This window comes from Melanerpes formicivorus, unplaced genomic scaffold, assembly GCF_026170545.1.
Source record: "Melanerpes formicivorus ecotype bairdi unplaced genomic scaffold, bMelFor1.0.p_v2 SCAF_60, whole genome shotgun sequence".
NCBI lineage: Eukaryota > Metazoa > Chordata > Aves > Piciformes > Picidae > Melanerpes > Melanerpes formicivorus.
Genome location: NW_027142412.1, coordinates 1394232 through 1411329, shown reverse-complemented (window position 1 = coordinate 1411329; position 17098 = coordinate 1394232). Strand labels below are relative to the sequence as shown.

The following is a 17098-nucleotide window of genomic DNA, read 5'->3' as shown; positions in this document are numbered from 1 at the left end:
TTCTCTGATTCTTTTTTTTTTTTTTTCCCCTTATTTTTTCCCTTTTCTTTTTTTCTTTTCTTTTTTTTTTTTCTTTCCCTCTTTCTCTCATTTTTTTCCTTAATTTTTTTTTTAATTTATTTTTTATTTAAAAAAAAAAAAAAATCTTTGTTTTTTTCAATACGGTTTCGCCCTGCCGTTTCTTGCCGCCGGTGCGGGGCTGGTTTCTCCTCTTGCTCTTCTCCATCCCCCGGCGGAGGTTATGATGGTGCATTGTGCGGGCTGCGAGAGGCCGATTTTGGACAGGTTCCTCCTCAACGTCTTGGACAGGGCATGGCACATCAAATGCGTTCAGTGCTGCGAGTGCAAGTGCAACCTAACCGAGAAATGTTTCTCCAGGGAAGGCAAACTCTACTGCAAAAATGACTTTTTCAGGTGAGTGTGTCCTCCCGACTCCGACAACGGCTACGAAGAGGGTGAGGAGGGTCACATCACACCCGGCCTCCCCGGGGGTCTCTCCCGGAGCTTTCAGGAGGGATGTCTCTGCTTCCCTTCCCATCCTTCTCTACCGAGGATCGGTACCGAGCCTGCCCCAACGCTCCGGTGGGGAAGCCGCCCCCCGGGCCCGGGGAGCCCCGGGAAGGGGAATCGACGGCTGCACTACGGTCGCTGCTGCAGCCTGAGGTAGGGGCTGCCAGGCTGTGCCCCGCCGCTCAGTCTACCTATGACCTTGCCTCCACCAGCACCGGGCCTCGCAGCCCTGTGCTCCCCACAACCCTGCTCCTGGGCCCGGCCTGGAGCTTTTCGCCCACCTCCTGGGACCGCAGGCCCCGGTGAAAACGGTGTCCAAAACCTTGTTTCCACCAGCAGCCCCCGGCGGTGCTCCTTAAACGCCTCTAATGACTGCGATAAGGTGCAGATGAGGAAATTAGGGGCCGGGATGGGAAGAGGGGGGCGATGACTTATGACTCCTAATGCTCTCACTACATCAACGTCACTGGAAGCACCGAGGGAGGCAGAAGTTGTGCCGTGACCGGAGGGGAATAAGGGGGGACTCTACCTAGGCACCCCGGGGCCTGGCAGCCCCAGTTTCCCCAGGGACCGGGCACTGGCGACCCCCGCTCCCGGAACCTGGGGTTGTTTGGGGGGTTTTATTGTTTGTTTTTTTGGGGGGGGTTGGTTTTGGTTTGGGGTTTTTGGTTTTGTTTTGGAGGCGTTTTTTAGGTTTCTTTTGTTGTTGCTGTAGTTTGCTTTGGGGTTTGGGGGTTTTAGGGTTTTGTTGTTCTTGGGGGGGAGGGTTGTGTTGGGGTTTTTTGTTGTGGTGGTGGTGGTTGGTTGGGTGTTTGGGGTTTGGTTTGATTTTTTTTATTCCCTGAGGAAATCGTTTGCAACCTGGATCCCCTGGATTTTGATTTCTTTTCCTTAACAAACAAACAAACAAAAAAAGGCTTCTCCTGGGGAGGAAAAAAAACACAGAAAGAAAAAGAAAAAAAAAAAACCAAACCCAACAAACAGACAAAAGAAAACAACAACAAAAAAATCCCCAGAGCCAAACCCTCTGCCTCCAGCGAAAGGAAGAAAAAATCTGAGATATCCAAAGCGCTATTCCCGACCAGGAAAAATCCCCCCGGGGCAGAGTGGGACGGTGCCAGTGCCAGGCTGGGGCCCCGGGATGCTGCGGGGAGCGGAGCTCCCTCCGCCGCACCTCCCTTTGTCCGTCGTTCTGGCTCTAATGAGCCCCGGTTTCTCCCCGGGGTTCTCAGGCCGGTGCCGGGCGGAGCCGATAACTCCCCGTTCCCCACCGGGGAAGCACCGCTTAAAACGAAATCCGCCCATCCCCGTGAGCTCGGCAGGGAACCTCCACCACCCTCTTCTCCATCCCGGCCCTTCTGGGCTCCAAATACAGCGGAGAATGTTCTTGTGTGGATGTGTGTCCCGCGGGTGAGGACACCCCAAACTGCGAGGGGGCTGCGAGGGGGTGAAGGCTCTCCTCCTCCTCTTCACCCTAAAGGAGCCGGGGATGCGAATCGCTGGATTCGATGCGAGAAGATGCTGGAGGATCGGGCTCCTTTGGTGGGGTTTTGAGGAGTGGGAGGGGATCGGTATAAAGGGGCTCCCCCAGCCAACAGCCGATCGCCACCGGGGCTCCCGGCTCTCTTTGATGTTTTATTTCCTTCAGCCCCCATTTTTTCCTCCCCAGCCCCCTTTTTTTTCTTCGCCTAGTCCCCGTTTCCCCTCACTGGCTTCTGTTTTGCCACCAGCCTGGTTTTTTCCCCCCACACTCCCGTTTTTTAACCCCCAGCTCCCGTTTTCCCCTTAGCCCCTGTTTTTTTTTCCCCGCTAGTTCACGGGATTTTTTTTCCCCCAGGTGCAGGGTTTTTTTCCTCCAGGTCTCCTTTTTTCCCTCCAGCTCCCGGTTTTTTTTCTCCGGGTCCCATTTTTCCCCCCCAGCCCCCATTTTTTTCCCCCAGCCCCCAGTTTCCCCCTCCCCCAGCCCGTTTTTCCCCCAGCCCTGGCTTTTCCCCTAGCTCTTTCTTTCCCCCCTTCTCCCCCATCAAGCTATCCTTTTCCTCCCAGCTCTCTTTTCTTCCTCCCCTCTCCAGGAGGTTTGGTACCAAATGCGCTGGCTGTTCCCAAGGGATTTCTCCCAGCGACCTCGTCCGCAAAGCCCGGAACAAAGTCTTTCACCTGAACTGTTTCACCTGCATGGTCTGCAACAAGCAGCTCTCCACGGGCGAGGAACTCTATATCATAGACGAGAACAAATTTGTTTGCAAAGAGGACTATTTGAACTCTCCCAGCCTGAAGGAAGGCAGCCTCAACTCAGGTACGAGCGCCTCAGCTCCACCGCACCTCCAGGGGCTGCATCCTGCTGCTCCAAACCTCCAAGGAGGTTTGCTTTTGGCGGGGTGAGGGGGTTGCACCCTGCAGCCAGCTTGACGCCCTCTCTCCTTCCAGTTAATCCGCAGGGAGGGATTTGGGGTGAAAGCCTTTAAATGGGGTGCAAGGGCCTGCGATTCCCCCAGCAGCACGTCTGGGGTGAGTCCCCAGCGTCACTGCCCTGGCCCTTACGGCTGAGGGAATATGGGGTGGTGAGGAATCAGGTCCCCCCTACCCTGGGCCTGGCCCCAGAGTCCCCCCCATGCCCCAGACCACCACCACACCACACCCCCGCGAGTGTTCCCAGTCCCCCCGCGCCGTGGGCCTGATCCTTCGCCTCCTTTCACCCAGAGGCAAAGCTCCCATTTGACTTCCTTGGAAGCTGTCTCTGCGCCAGGAGAGCAGGATCAGGCCCACTCCTGCTGTCCCAACCATGCCAGGCGCCTGTGCTCACCCCCTTCCGTGGGCTCTCTCTCCGTCCAGCACCCGGGGCCGGATCCTGCCACGCCAGTCAGTGGGGCCGCTGCTGTGAGCGAGGCGAGTAGAGCTTGGCCTTGGGGGTGGTGGTGCTGGCATCAGGGGCCCCGGGAGGGGGGTGGTGGTGGCTGAGGTTGGGGGGTATGAGCCAGGCTTAAGGCAGTGATTGGAGACCCACCCCCCGAGACCCCGACAGGGAAAGGCTGCATTTTTCCGAGCGGCACATCCTTCTTCCCAGTGTGAAAGGCGCGGGGGGAGGACAGGGGAAATGGCAGGGGGGGACTGCAGTGGGCCTGGGGGAATCACCCCCTCCCCAGCTCCCTGCGGTGCGCAGGGCCGGATCAGGAGGTGCTTGACTGGAGCTGTGCTTGATGTTGGGGGAATGCTGCATCAGGGATACCAGGGGGGCAAAGATCTGCACCCCTTGCTGCTCTCCAACACCCCTAAACCTTCTCCTGGAAAGCAGCCGACCCGGGGAGGGCAGAGGAGAAGGGGGGTTGATCTGTCCCCTAAGTCATCCACCCCCCCCCTTCCTCTCTGGGTCTCCTTTACAGTGTCCTCATGTACAGACAGGAGTTTGTCCCCGGATCTCCAGGACCCCATGCAGGACGACACCAAGGAGACAGACAACTCTACCTCCTCGGACAAGGAGACCACCAACAACGAGAACGAGGAGCAGAACTCGGGCACCAAGAGGAGGGGGCCCCGTACGACCATTAAAGCCAAGCAGCTGGAGACCCTCAAAGCTGCCTTCGCTGCCACCCCCCAAACCCACTCGCCATATCCGAGAGCAGCTGGCCCAGGAGACCGGTCTCAACATGAGAGTTATCCAGGTAGGGCAGCCCCAGCCCACCCCCCTGCCCCACCACAGCCCTCCCCGCTCGACAGTGTGATGTCATGGGGCTGGCCAGTGACGTCATTCCTATTTCAGACCAAAATTCTGGTGACATCAGAGCTTCGTGGCGGGCGATTTCCTCTCCCAGAAAGCAGAGACTGGGAAAGAACCCGCGTGGGGAGGGAAGGAGAAAGGGTGCTGCTGGGAGCTCACATAGTTCAAGTCCATGAGAGTCTCCCCTGGGCTCTGGAAAAGGGTTTGGGACACCGAGGCTGGTTGCACAAGGAAGTGGGGGACAGGAAAGCACCGTCTGTGCCCCGCCAGCATCACCCCAAACCCAGTCCTGCGCCTGCCTTATCTTCCCGTGGGTTAGTGGGGATCCCCCGTCCCTTAACGGTCCCACCTTGATGGTCCAATTGACCCCATGGGGAGAGATGAAAACCAAATGCTGAGCTGGCCGGACTGCTCCACTGCCTTGCCTTGGCTTCCCCCGGGGTTGTGAGAGTGAGGAGAAGGCAGCGCACTCTGCAGCAGCCCGGCACGCCCTCACCACACCGCGCCCGGGAAGAAAATCCCTCTGGAAATGCCGGGATTAATGGGCTTTAATCGGGGCTTTAATAAGGGAGGACTCCCCGGCTGCGAGTCCCGGCTTCTGGCACAGAGGAGTCCCCAGAGGTTTGGGATATACTCGTTCCCCCCGAGCCTGGGGACACAGAGGGGACTGGGGCAGCAGCCCAGCCACCCCGGTAACCCGGGGGAAAGGGGTGCATGGGCTGGGGAGGTGCGATTCTGGTGAGGCAGCCGCACCTTCTGCTTCCCTTTTATCCCCACTTTCCCCGGCCGGCTTTGCTACCGGCTGCAGCCGGCACTCAGGTCCCTGCTCTCCGCTTTCCACCACGCTTTGGAATTGCTCTTCACCTTTTTCCTTCCCTCTTTTCCTCCCTTCTTCCCTTTCCCTAAGGGAAAATTCTCCCCATACCTCTTGGTTGGCCTCTGCTTTGCAGGGACAGGCAGGCTGGGGATGCTCCTGGTGGGGTGCAACCAGGATTTCAATGAACGTCATTATTTTGTGTGTGCACAGCCCCCAACACTCCCCTCCCCTCTCCCCTCCCGTGCTCCTTTCGGGGCTATTAGCAGAGGGGAGAGGGTAGAATCTTAAAACCCATCCAGATCTGCTTAAACGCGTCCCACTTGACTTCCATCCACGATTTCCATCCCTTTCCCCGGTCAGACTTGGGGGTGGGGGTATCCCCAGTCCAGAGGGTGGGCGCTGACCACGGCCATGCCGCAGGTCTGGTTCCAGAACCGTCGGTCCAAGGAGCGGCGGATGAAGCAGCTGAGCGCGCTGGGTGCCCGCCGCCACGCCTTCTTCCGCAGCCCGCGCAGGATGCGGCCCCTCGGCGGCCGCCTCGACGAGTCCGAGATGCTCGGCTCGACCCCCTACACGTACTACGGAGGTGAGGGACCGCCCGCGGGGGTTCTTCCCAATCCGTCCTTCCTTTCTCCTTCCCTTTCCCTTTGTTCCTCGTCTGTCCTGCTTCTCCCAGGGCTTTTTTCCCCCCCTCCTCCTGCTCCCGCGGCCCCGAGGGGACGGTGAGGGGCACGGAACCGCCCCACGCAAGCTAAATCGTCTGCGCGTGCACACCCACGAGTGTGAACCAGTTGTGTACACGCACGCATCAACGAGCTATGAACCCCCACGCGTGAACCAGACGTGCGTTCCCACGCGCGTGTACACTCAGGGCTGTGCAACGCTCACACCGGCGCACGGATACGCATCCCTGCGCACACGAGTGCTCTCACCCACACGCACGTCCACGCACACGCAGACACGTCCCCCCCACGCCACCCCCGCGCCTTGCACCGTGTGTGGCGGGCGGCCGCAGCCCTCTTCCCGCGAACAAAGCTCCAGCTGCGGGGCTTTTGTGCCCCTTCAGGCCGCGGTTGTTCCCATTACCGCCCGCGTCCCACGGCATATGGAAGGTCACTGCCGCCGGGCCCTCCCCGCCGCCCCGACGGGACGGGATGGGTGCAGCGGGACGGCGCCGCTGTCTCCCAGCTCCCCCCACTCCGGCAGAGGCCCCCAGAAGCCACATTTTCAAAGTGTCTTCCCTGCTGGGGGGGGGGGGCTTCCCAGGCTCCCCTTCCCGCCTTGCAATTAGTTTCTACATCCCTTCCAGGCTGCTGAGCTAGAATTAATTTCCCCCAGACCAAGTAGTTTCTCCAAGCTAAAATATTTCCCCATTATGCTTTTTCCCCTCAATACATATGTTGGGGTTTATCCCCCCAGTGTATTTCCTTTATTTTTTCCCCCCCTTTCCATTTCATTTATATTTCCTTTCCCCCATTCCCTTTGTATATATTTTCCCCCATCCCCTTTACAGTTCCTTTTCCTCCTTCCTCTGATATATAGGGAATGAGGGGAAAAAATATATATGCATTTTTCTCAGACCCATTAAGTTTTTACTCATTCCCATTATATATATATATATATTACTTTATATATATATATATCTATATCTATTTATCCCCATTCTCTGTGTATACTTTCCCCCCATCAGCTAAGCATTAAATTGAGCTCATCCCCCCACCTGCAAAGCTGTCCCAGCCCTTGCTCCTTGCCCTCCTGCATCCCCTCCTTCCCAGGCTGAGCAGGGAGAGAGGGTGATGAGCACTGCAGCCCTTAGGAGGGGCTTATTTCTCTCTCGGGTTGGGCTCAGATTTGGGCTCCACAGCCCAGAAAGCCAGCAGAGCACTTTGGAGGGGGTGACCACAGCGGCTCAGGGCTGGATGTGGAACACAGTAGGGAGTCCAAAAGGATTTTTTTTGTCCCGGCTTCATCGTTTTCTCCTCCCTCTCCAGATTACCAAGGTGACTACTACGGACCGGGAGGCAACTATGACTTTTTCCCCCACGGGCCACCCTCCCAAGCCCAATCCCCGGCCGACTCCAGCTACCTTCAGAACTCAGGACCTGGCTCCACACCCCTGGGACCCTTGGAGCCCCCCCTAAGCGGACACCACTCCTCAGAAAACCAAAGGTACACGGATATGATCTCGCATCCCGACACCCCCAGCCCCGAGCCGGGGATGACCGGTTCGCTGCACCCCATCCCGGGGGAGGTCTTCAGCGGGGGGCCCAGCCCACCCTTCTCCATGTCCAGCAATAGCGGCTACAGCGGGGCCCTCTCACACCCCAACCCGGAGCTCAGCGAGGCAGCGGTGTGGTAGGCCTGGCGTGGGCACGCGTGTGTGCGTGTGGAGGGGGGGCAAACAGCCCCACGGTCCCCCAGCCCACGCGTGTCCCCTCCCCCCCCCCCGCCCCAACTTTCTCACCCTGGACCAAGGCGCATCACATCACCACCGCTGGATAACGACCCTCCTCCGATGCCAAAACGCATCCCTGCATCCTCCCCCCCATCACTGCAGTATCACTGCGCCCTTTCTGTGGGACCTTGGGGCCACCCCGCTACCTCCCCCTGCCGGCACCTTCCTCCCCCCACCCCGGCATTGAGGGGGAGGGCGAGGGGCAATGAATGGTGCCGAGCCCCGAAGATCGCCCCCCTACTTCCCCACCAGCGTCGGGACCACCACCTTGGACCAAAGCTGAACTCACCTGGACACAGGTCCCAGGAGAGGGGTGGGGGCTGGGCAGCCCTCCTCCCCACCACCCCCCACCCCCCTTGCTAATTAGCATCCTTTTTAACTATCCCCTACCACATTATGATGTGTGGGGGAATGGGGAATAGCAGGAATAACCCCTCCCACACTCCAGCCCCTCCTCTGCCCTTGTTTTTTGTTGTTCCCAGTTTATCCCCCAAGGAGAAGGTGGGTTGGGACCTGGGTTTTTGGGTAACGAGTTGCAGGCGGCGCGGGGGGTGTGTGGTGTGGGTGTGGACGTGGTGGGGCTGACTGGCTGAGTTGGAAAAGACACCAGAAAGAGGCAGAAACAGGAAAAATACAGCGAAAAAAAAAAAAGAGGAAATAAATAAACCCACCCTCCAACAAAAAGGAAGAAATCCCAAACCCAGAGCAAACCCACCCAGAAGAGCAGAAATTCAGGCCCGAGCCTCGACGCCCCCCCCCCCCCCCGAGTCCCACCCCAGTGTTTTCCCAGGAGGCTCTGCCAACAACTTAAGGATGTATTATAGTTTTTGCTTCTAGTTTCTTTATTTTGTATAAAGGAGAAACAAATAAAGTATGTTTTTGTGTTTACTGATTATTTATTGTACTTTAGTCTTCGGAGGCTCCCAAGTTTTATTTCTCTCTTTCTCTCTCTCTTTGGAAGGCAGGGAGGGGAGGGGGTGGCGACCGGGGGAGATGGAGTGGGATTTGGAGGGCAGGGGAAGGGGGGGAGGGAGGGGGAAGAGAAGATAGAAAGGGGGTTATAAAAAACTGAAACATTAAAGAAAAACATGGAAGGAAAAGGAAGGAGAATGGAAAAGGAAAAAAGGGGGAGGGGGTGGGGGAAAAGTTGTTTCCTGAAAGCGTTGTGGGTTTCCCTGTCCCCACTGCCTCTTGCAGAGGCTGTTAGTGTGAATGGCTCTTGTTGTTCATTGTGAATAAAAACAACCTTTTAGTTACCTGCTGTTCGGTCACCTGGTCCCTTTCGTTTCGCTTTATCAGTTGTTTGGTTTAAGGGTGATGCTGGGGGGGCTGCCCCGCTGCTCCTCCCCGCTCCGTCCCCCGCACGCCGGGGCCAGCAGTGCCCCATCAGTCGGCTGAGTGGGACGCGGGCTGCTGCGTCACCCACCTGGTATGCCAGGCCCACCCATTTCCCTGTCGCCTTGGCACTGGGGAGGGGATACACACACGTTACCCAGCTCAACAGCTTCCCCAGTGCATCATGTCTTTCTCCCTGGGGGGCAAATGCGTTGTGTGTACCTCTCAAGAACCCCCCCACAAGGCACCCCAGAGGCACTCGCAGCCCTGCTGGGCACAGCAGCCCATGGTGGGGTGCCATGGGGGTGCCAGGAGGGTCAGCTGAGGGAGGCACTGAGGGGGACACCAAGGGAAGGGGATGTCTATGAATGCCATCAAATCTGCCCCAGGGGAGCACAGAGAGCAGGCAGGAGGAGGTGTCTCCCCCCAGCCCCCAGGACCCCAGTCCATCCCTCCCACACTTCTCCTGCTGCCCCTCTCACTCTTCTCCTGCTGCCCCTCTCACACATCTCCTGTTGCCCCTCTCACTTTTCTCCTGCTGCCCCTCTCACATGTCTCCTGCTGCCCTTCTCATTCTGCTCCTGCTGCCCTTCTCACACATCTCCTGCTGCCCCTCTCACTCTGCTCCTGCTGCCCCTCTCACTCTGCTCCTGCTGCCCCTCTCTGGTTTTCCTAGACACAGAAATAAATAAAGTCCAAGGCAGGCTGTGCCTCTGAACTAATATTTAAAATGCAAAAATCATGGCAGAGTTTCCCCCTCCCCTCCCTTGTCTTGCAGTAAAAAGATATAAACAGAATAAATTACCTTCCCCTGGCTGGCTTACGAGAGTCCCTCTCTCCTGACCTGAATTTTAAGTCCTGGCTCGGCTGGAGCACGGAGCACTGATGATTTATGAAAAGCCAACCACTTCTCTGCATATTTTCCCTGTTCAGCCAAGTGGTGGAATTTATCCTTCCTATACCATTACCAGCATTAATAACGGGGTGGCAAACGAGCCAGGCTGAGCCTCGAGGGATGCCTCGGCCAGGGGATGGAGACACCACAAAGACGCTAGGCTCTTATCCCCCCCTCCCATCTTCTCCTCATGTAGCAGGTGGGGAAACTGAGGCAGGAGGGCAGCTGGTCCCTCCCTCCTGCTCCACACCTCCCAGGCTGTCAGAGTCAGCAGGTAATGAAAGCTTCTTATTAAGGGCAGGGCAAGGTGGTGTTCAAGAACTCCCTCCCAGCAGCATTCTGAGGGTTGGAAAATGGAGCACAAGGTCATTCCCTGGGTGAACAACGGCTGCTATGAATTAATTTAATAACAATAATAACAACAACATAACAACAATAACAATACTCATAATAACAATAATAGCAATAATAATTTACCATTAATATTCCCGAGGCATACAGGGATATCATAACAGCCTGAAGGAAGTTTGCAGGCTGCTATGACACCCCTAAAGCCTGAAGGAAGTTTGCAAGCTGCCATGGCACTCCCACCTCTGAACACAGGAGGGATTTGGGGTGATGCTGGCACGCTCCAAGCTGCCACTTCAGGTGGTGCAAGGCCCAGGGGCTCTGTGCAGGAGGAAGGGACTTCTCGGAGCAGCCACCAGATCAGGGCTCTGCTGTCATGGAGAAGCTTTACTGGCTGTGCTCCACGGCTCAGAGGTGGGTGCAGGAGCCAGATTATCCCCCAGGTCACTGGGCAGGGGCTGGTGTTGGCCTGGGCTTCCCCATCCTAGCAAACACCTGTGGCTTGGCACGGGCAGAGGGAGCCTGATGGCTGGGGGAAGCACACTGGGATGGATCCAGGCCATGGGATGTGGGGTTGGCCTTGCAGGCAGTAGCTGGGGTCAGCCCCTTGGTCATCCCTGTCCTTAACCACAGCCAGGGCTGGAGTCCCCATCACAACTAGAGTCAAGGTACAGCAGCACAACTGAGGCTGGGTCTCCGTTGCAGCTGGGATCAGGGTTCCCATTGCAACTGGGATCAAGGGGATACTACCACAACTGAAACTGGGATCCCCATCACAGTCAGGGTATCCCCATGGCAGCTGAGCTCAGGGTCCCAGGACGACACCAGGACCCAGGATTCAACCTGCCTCCAGCTGCAGGGTGACTACAGGTAGTGAGGACTAGGGGGAGTGGAATGAAGCTGGAGGTGGGGAGATTCAGGCTGGAGGTGAGGAGGAAGTTCTTCACCATGAGAGTGGTGAAGCCCTGGAATGGGTTGTCCAGGGAGGTGGTTGGGGCCCCATCCCTGGAGGTGTTTAAGCCCAGGCTGGATGAGGCTCTGGCCAGGCTGATCTAGTGTGGGGTGTCCCTGCCCATGGCAGGGGGTTGGAACTAGCTGATCCTTGTGGCCCCTTCCAACCCTGACTGATACTACTATGATACTATGATACAGGTGATCTCTCCCCCACCAGCCAGTGTCATGCCATCCCACAGTGTCCCCTAGACAACCTTCACCCCAGTGTCCCTGCCAGTGACATCCAAAGCCCAATCCCTCCCCACCAGCTAGTACCCAAAGCCCAAGCACCTCTTCATCAAGGCAAAGAAGGGGCAAAGCTCCCTGTTGAGGAGCTCAAACCCCACCAGCACTAACCCTCAGGTAGATCCATGCTGGGGAAACATCCCCACAACTCCCAGCTCCCTCCAGGCCCCAGCAGAGCAGCACCAGTCCTGGGAACAAACTCACTTTCAAAAGCCCCTGGGCAAACATCAATGTTATTGTTTGGGTTTGGTTTTTTTTTCCCCTGACCTTTTTCCTCTTTTTTTTTCCTTGGAAAGGGAAGGTCTGCAGAAGGTGGAAAGTAATCAGGTTTGGGGCCTGGGATAAAAAATGGCTGGAGTAGGTTGGGCTGACTCCCTATAATTAATAGTGTGCCTGGTAATAGGATTCTCCAGCCTTTGGTGCTCCCTGGGAACACTTTTTTACATAAGATATTGCTCACCATGGAGCAGCAGAGTTTTGATTTATGGGGTCTGGGCCTCCAAGAAACATCTTAGGGGGACTGCCCTGGCTGTTGGGAGGTATGGGAGGGTAGAGGGGAGAAAGGCAGAAGGCAGGCAGAGTGTTTCTGTGGCGTTGGCAGTCAGGTCCTGGGGCAGGCACAGGCTGGGAGAAAAGGCTTTGTGGGGGATGCCTGTGGTTAGGACTCTGATGTAGACCTGGGGCTGAGGTTCTTTGGCTCAGACAGGGAGGAGGAGGAAGCTGAGGAAGGTTTTGGGGCAGGTGAAGCTTTGTTTCCCTGCTCAACATGACCAGGTGATGCTTGAGGCATGGGCTCAGCTAGGGAACCAGAGAGCAGTCAGGGGGGGAGAGCCCCAGTGAGAGCAAAACCCCACATCACCCTGGGATGGGATGAAAGAGAGGGGAGAAATGTTGTTGGGGGTGGGGAGGGTGACCAAACCCCCCTGAGAGGTACAACAGCAAAGGGCAAAGCAAACATAGCACTGCGGGGTGGGAATGAGGAAGATCAGGGAAGCCTGGAGGGAAGGGGGCAACGGGAGGAGGAGTGGGATGGGGTGGAAAGAGGAGGGCTCCAGGACGGGACACACAGACACGTGTTGGCGCACGTCGGAGCCTGCGGGTGTCACACACGCCGGGGAACTCCACCAATAAATCACCATAACAAGCGGGTCTGTGCCTGTTGTTCTCTCCTGACCGCAGACAGCGCGGCAGGAATGGGAGAAGATTGTAATAATTAATAATCATTAGAATAATAATGCATAAAGACAGTAGCAAAGTAATTAGGCAGCCAGGGAGCGCTTGCTAATTGAGGCAGGAAGCTGCGGTCCAAACAGCCTGGGGAGGAGCTGGGGAGGGAGGGGAGGGAGGAGTCGGGGCTGGAGGATGCCAAAGGGCAGAGTAGGATGTGGGTGCCTCAGTCCTGCCCTCAGACAGGCAGGGGGAGGCACAGGCAGAGTCCCAGCTTCATCCTGAGCCCAAGTCTTGCCTGCCCTCCGTGCCTCAGTTTCCCTATCCCGACAGGGATGCTGGGTGCTGGGGATGCAGGAGTCACCATGCTGGGGCAGAGGATGCAAGAGGAGACATACTGGGTGCTGGGGATGCAAGAGGAGACATACTGGGTGCTGGGGATGCAGAAGGAGTCCGGCCCTGCATCTGCCCGGCTTTATTAGGGTGGAAGACAAAGAGCGGGTGCCAGCCGGGCCGCGCTGCGTCCCTCTCCTTAGGGCAGGTGTCACTCCAGCCCCAGCTGGCTCTTCAGGGCCCGCAGCTGGGCCAGCTGGATGCTGCTCCCCCCGCAGACCACTACCACCACGGAGGACAGGAGGGTCGGCAGCCGCCCCTCAGCCTGCAGCCGCTGCAGCCGCCCCGTGTAGAGCACAGCCAGGGCGGCCCCGCACGCCGGCTGCACCAGCATCCTCTCGTCGTCTGTGGGGACAACAGCAGGGGGACACCCTGAGCCGCCCGCTTACCCCAACAGCCCCTCCGTGTCCGCCACGTCCCGGGCCGGTCCCAGGGCCTGGCAGTGCCCCTGCACGCCCAGCTGGCCCCTGCTCACCCAGGAACTGCTCCACAGCTCGCACAGCCTCCGTGTCCTCCACCACCTGGGAGATGACCTGGCACTCCTGGGCACACTCCAGTGCCCGTGCTGCCACAGTCTTGGCTCCTAGGCACTTGGCCACGCTGGGACAGAGGAGGAGGGAGGCAGTCAGGAAGGCCCTGGGACCCCTTCAGTGGGATGGGCTGAGGCCCACCAACTCGTGACGTGCAGGAAGCAGCTCACCTGGTGATGTCAGGCAGGGAGACCAGCTGCCCGGCCTCCAGTGCCGCGTGGAAGCTGTGGGCCCCCCAGGTCTCGGCACCAATGATAGGGACATCCTGCCAGCCCACCTGCTGCAGGCCAGCCACAACGCCTGCCAGCAGCCCCCCGCCGCCCACCGCCACCACCAGGGCATCCGGTTTGGTGTCCAGAGACTCCTTCAGCTCCTCAACCAGGCTGGCGTGACCCTGCCTGCAGGGCGAGGAGGGGGCTGGAGGATGCAGTGTGGGGGCACCCTGAGCCAGTTTGAACCTCGGGGATGGGGACAGGGATGCAGGAGCTGAGCCCTGGCAGCACTCACCACACCAAGGGGTGGTCAAAGGGGGGGACGATGACCCAGCCCTTGGTCTGTGCCAGCTCCAAGGCTCTTCTGTTGGCATCATCCCACACCTGGGGTGGGGTGGAAGGGGAGCTCAGCAGGGCTGCATCCAGCCCTTTCACCCTGGAGATCAGTCAAGGGTGGGGGACCAGGGGACACCGGAAGCCCACGTGGGGCACTGGACTGAGGTGGTGGTCCCCAAGGTAACAGGGTGCAGGCAATGCAGGAAGAGAGACATTTTGGGATGAGGTTTGCCACGCACATCCCTGGTGCCACAGAGCAGGCTGAGCTCAGGCTCAGCTCTTGCCTCCCCTCCAGCCCAGTTTTAGGGGGGTACCTTGCCGGAGACCTCCACCTCTGCCCCCAGCTCCTGCAGTCTGCGCACGGTGGTGGAGCCGGTGCTGCTGGGGACCACGACGGTGATGGGCAGCCCCAGCTTCTTGGCTGAGTATGCTGCTGCCAGACCTGCGTTGCCTCCTGCAGGCAGTGGGGTGTCAGGCCCGCCTCGACCCCCCTGTAGTACTCACGAGCATCCCCCAGAGCGCCCCCCCAGCCCCAGCCCCAGCCCCAGCACCAGCCCCAGCCCCAGCTCGGGTTCCAGTACCTGAGGAGCAGACGAAGCGGCGGCAGCCCTTCTTGGCAGCCTGAAAGGCAGGAGGGAAGGAGGGGAGAGGGCTGCTGTGTCCCCCCACAGCGCCCCCCATAAGGGCCTGAGCAATGTCCTACCCACTGTGTGCCCACACTCACCTCCTGGCAGAGGTGGCCAATGCCTCTGATCTTGAAGGAGCCCGTGGGCTGGACGTTCTCCAGCTTCATGTAGACCTTGGTGCCTGCTGCCTTGGACAGGGGAAGGCTCTCCAGGAGAGGTGAGACGACGTGAAAAGGCTTCTTGCCCTTGCCAGCCTGGGGTGCCATGGTCCTAGCAATGGGTGTTCTGCCAGGGAGAGGAGAGGAAGGTGCTGGGTGCTCCCTGCGGGGCCCCCTACAGCCCTTCTGCCTATCTCTGGCTGGACATGGGGCACAGGAGCCCCTTCAGAGGGACCAGGCTGTTCCCAGCGTCCCCTCCCAGCCCTGGGATGCAGCAATGGGTTCTCCCTGCCAGAACCCCAAGGCAATCTGAGCTACTCCATCCTCCTGGTCCTCAACCCCCCCGTGCCCCCAGGCGGCCCCTGCACACCCTGTCCCCTGAGCCAGCTCCCCACCCCCCCGCTGGGGATTACCTGGTGTCCTGTGGGGCCCCAGCTCCTCGCCCACAGCCGCGGCAGAGTTTGAGGGACGGAGGAGGAAGAGGTGACGTTGGAGGGGCCGTGCCGCTGTCCCCGGGTCCCTGTGGTCCAGCCAAGCAGCATTAATGTTAAACATTGCCCTGGCCCTGCCTGTTTGCTCAGCACCAGGCAGCTTTTCCAACCCTGGGGCTGGATCAGCGCCAGGAGCCTCCAGACATGGCCCGGGCATGGTGCCACGTGCGGCACCGGCAGCCAAATCCCAGCAGCCTTGGCATGCCCAGGAGATGGGAAGTGGGCACCCAGGAGACAGGGGGAAGAGGAGAGGCAGCTCCCAAGGGGCTTTGGGGGTCCCCAAGGGTTTGGTCCCCAAGGATTTGGCCCTCAAGGGAGTGTCCCCACCAGCTGGGCACAAGCACCAGCTCTTCCAAGTGCAGCCAGAAGCGTGTCCCAGTGGATCTGTGGACTTTGCCTGTTTCCTTGGACTCTTGGTGTAGCAAGGGCAGCCTGCACTCCCCAGATGTCCAGCAGATAAATTTAAGATACACTTATCACCTCCAAACAAGCCACTGCAACCCTACACCCACCCTGCCAAGACCTCCAGCCAGGCCCCCTCTGAACTGCATGTCCCTGTCTGAGCTGCATGTCCCTGTCTGAACTGCATGTCCCTGTCTGAGCTGCATGTCTCCAGAGGAGCTCAGCACTGACAGCTGGGGGAGCACCCCCAGGATGAGCCCCCTTCCAGCTCCAGCAGGCCAAGCTGTGGGCAGGAGAGGTCTGGGTATGGGGGAACAGTCCCTGCACTGCTTGCAGAGGTGCCCCATGGACACCTCTTGGAGGGGGGATGCCAGAGGGACCCAGACAGAGGCTGGCCAGAACCTGAGGTCCAGCAGCCCCCAGGCAAAGCAAGCAGAGGGCCCCTGCTTTTCCTCCAGGACAGCTCAGGATCCCTTCTTGTTACCCAGCCCTGGTGACAGACCCAAGTGTAAGGCACCCCCCGACAGAACATGCCCTACCTCTTTGCCAAGGGGCTGAAGGAGGAGGAGGAGGAAGGTTGGATGTGGAGGAAGGAAGGTCTGATCCTGGCTTATGACCTCCCAGCCAGAGGATTTCTGAAAGCAGATGCCCTCTAGCACAAAGTTAGTCCTGGGTCCCTCCCTGCTGGCTCCATGGGCTTCCCAAGGAGGGGGCCACAGCACACAAGCTGGCACATGCATGGCACAGCCAAACAGGGTGCACTGGGGAACCTCCCTACTTACCCTAGCTCCGCACTGCTGCCTGCCAGACAGCAGTGGAACAGGCTTCAGAGCACAGGATTGCAGTCCCCTGACCCAGAACGTGCTGCAACCCCCCCTGAGAGCACTACTAACGACAGGCACTGAGCAGGACATGGGCTCCAGGGCAGCCCTGTTGCTGGTCTTTGGTGGCAACAGCTCCCTGCTGCTCACACCACCATCGGGCTTCAGAGTGTCTGCAGAAGTACTGTCTGCAGACACCAAGTGCCTCTGCACTGAGCTTTGGGGACACAGGGGACTGGGAATGTGGGGGATGGTGAGGATTTCTTGAATGAGGGCACTAGGGGCAGGGGGGACACACAAGCTCCAGCTCACCTGAGAGTCCAGGGAGCAACATCCCCTGCCTTGCACTGAGGAGGGGGGCAGCAATCACATCCCTGGGGAGAGGGCCTGGGGACCCTTGGTGGCAGGGGCAGAGGTGCAAGGAGTCCTCCTGAGGGAGGCTAAGGACCCCTCCTGAAGGAGGTTAGGGACCCCTCCTGAAGGAGGCTAGGGACCCCTCCTGAAGGAGGTTAGGGACCCCTCCTGAGGGAGGTTAGGGACCCCTCCTGAGGGAGGCTAGGGAGCCCTCCTGAGGGAGGCTAGGGAGCCCACCTGAAGGAGGTTACGGACCCCTCCTTAGGGAGGTTAGGGACCCCTCCTGAGGGAGGC

At 58.8% G+C, this 17098-nt stretch overlaps 2 protein-coding genes across 2 annotated transcripts; one reads left to right on the top strand and one right to left on the bottom strand.

Annotated features, from left to right (window-relative positions):
* The first annotated feature begins 241 nt into the window (after positions 1 to 241).
* Positions 242 to 7401, top strand: LHX5 (LIM homeobox 5). Its single transcript, XM_068161791.1, is given in 6 exon segments — positions 242 to 414; positions 2583 to 2806; positions 3891 to 4099; positions 4101 to 4169; positions 5463 to 5628; positions 7034 to 7401. Coding segments are annotated over 6 exon segments (1209 nt in total).
* A 1129-nt stretch (positions 7402 to 8530) lies between these two features.
* SDSL (serine dehydratase like) lies at positions 8531 to 15257 on the bottom strand. Its single transcript, XM_068161790.1, has 8 exons — positions 15150 to 15257; positions 14677 to 14863; positions 14534 to 14573; positions 14267 to 14406; positions 13912 to 14000; positions 13575 to 13802; positions 13350 to 13474; positions 8531 to 13219 (listed from the first exon to the last, which is right to left on the bottom strand). The coding sequence occupies exons 2-8, from the start codon at positions 14842 to 14844 to the stop codon at positions 13026 to 13028; spliced, it is 984 nt and encodes a 327-aa protein (XP_068017891.1). The 5' UTR covers positions 14845 to 14863; positions 15150 to 15257; the 3' UTR covers positions 8531 to 13025.
* Positions 15258 to 17098: the final 1841 nt, after the last annotated feature.

Excerpts from the sequence above, each read along its gene's own strand:
- SDSL (XM_068161790.1), bottom strand. The coding sequence starts at position 14,844 with ATGGCACCCCAGGCTGGCAAGGGCAAGAAGCCTTTTCACGTCGTCTCA. Across the intron at positions 13,475-13,574 it reads TCCCTGCCTGACATCACCAG|CGTGGCCAAGTGCCTAGGAG; the intron begins GTGAGCTGCTTC and ends CCTCTGTCCCAG. Across the intron at positions 13,220-13,349 it reads AGCTGTGGAGCAGTTCCTGG|ACGACGAGAGGATGCTGGTG; the intron begins GTGAGCAGGGGC and ends TTGTCCCCACAG.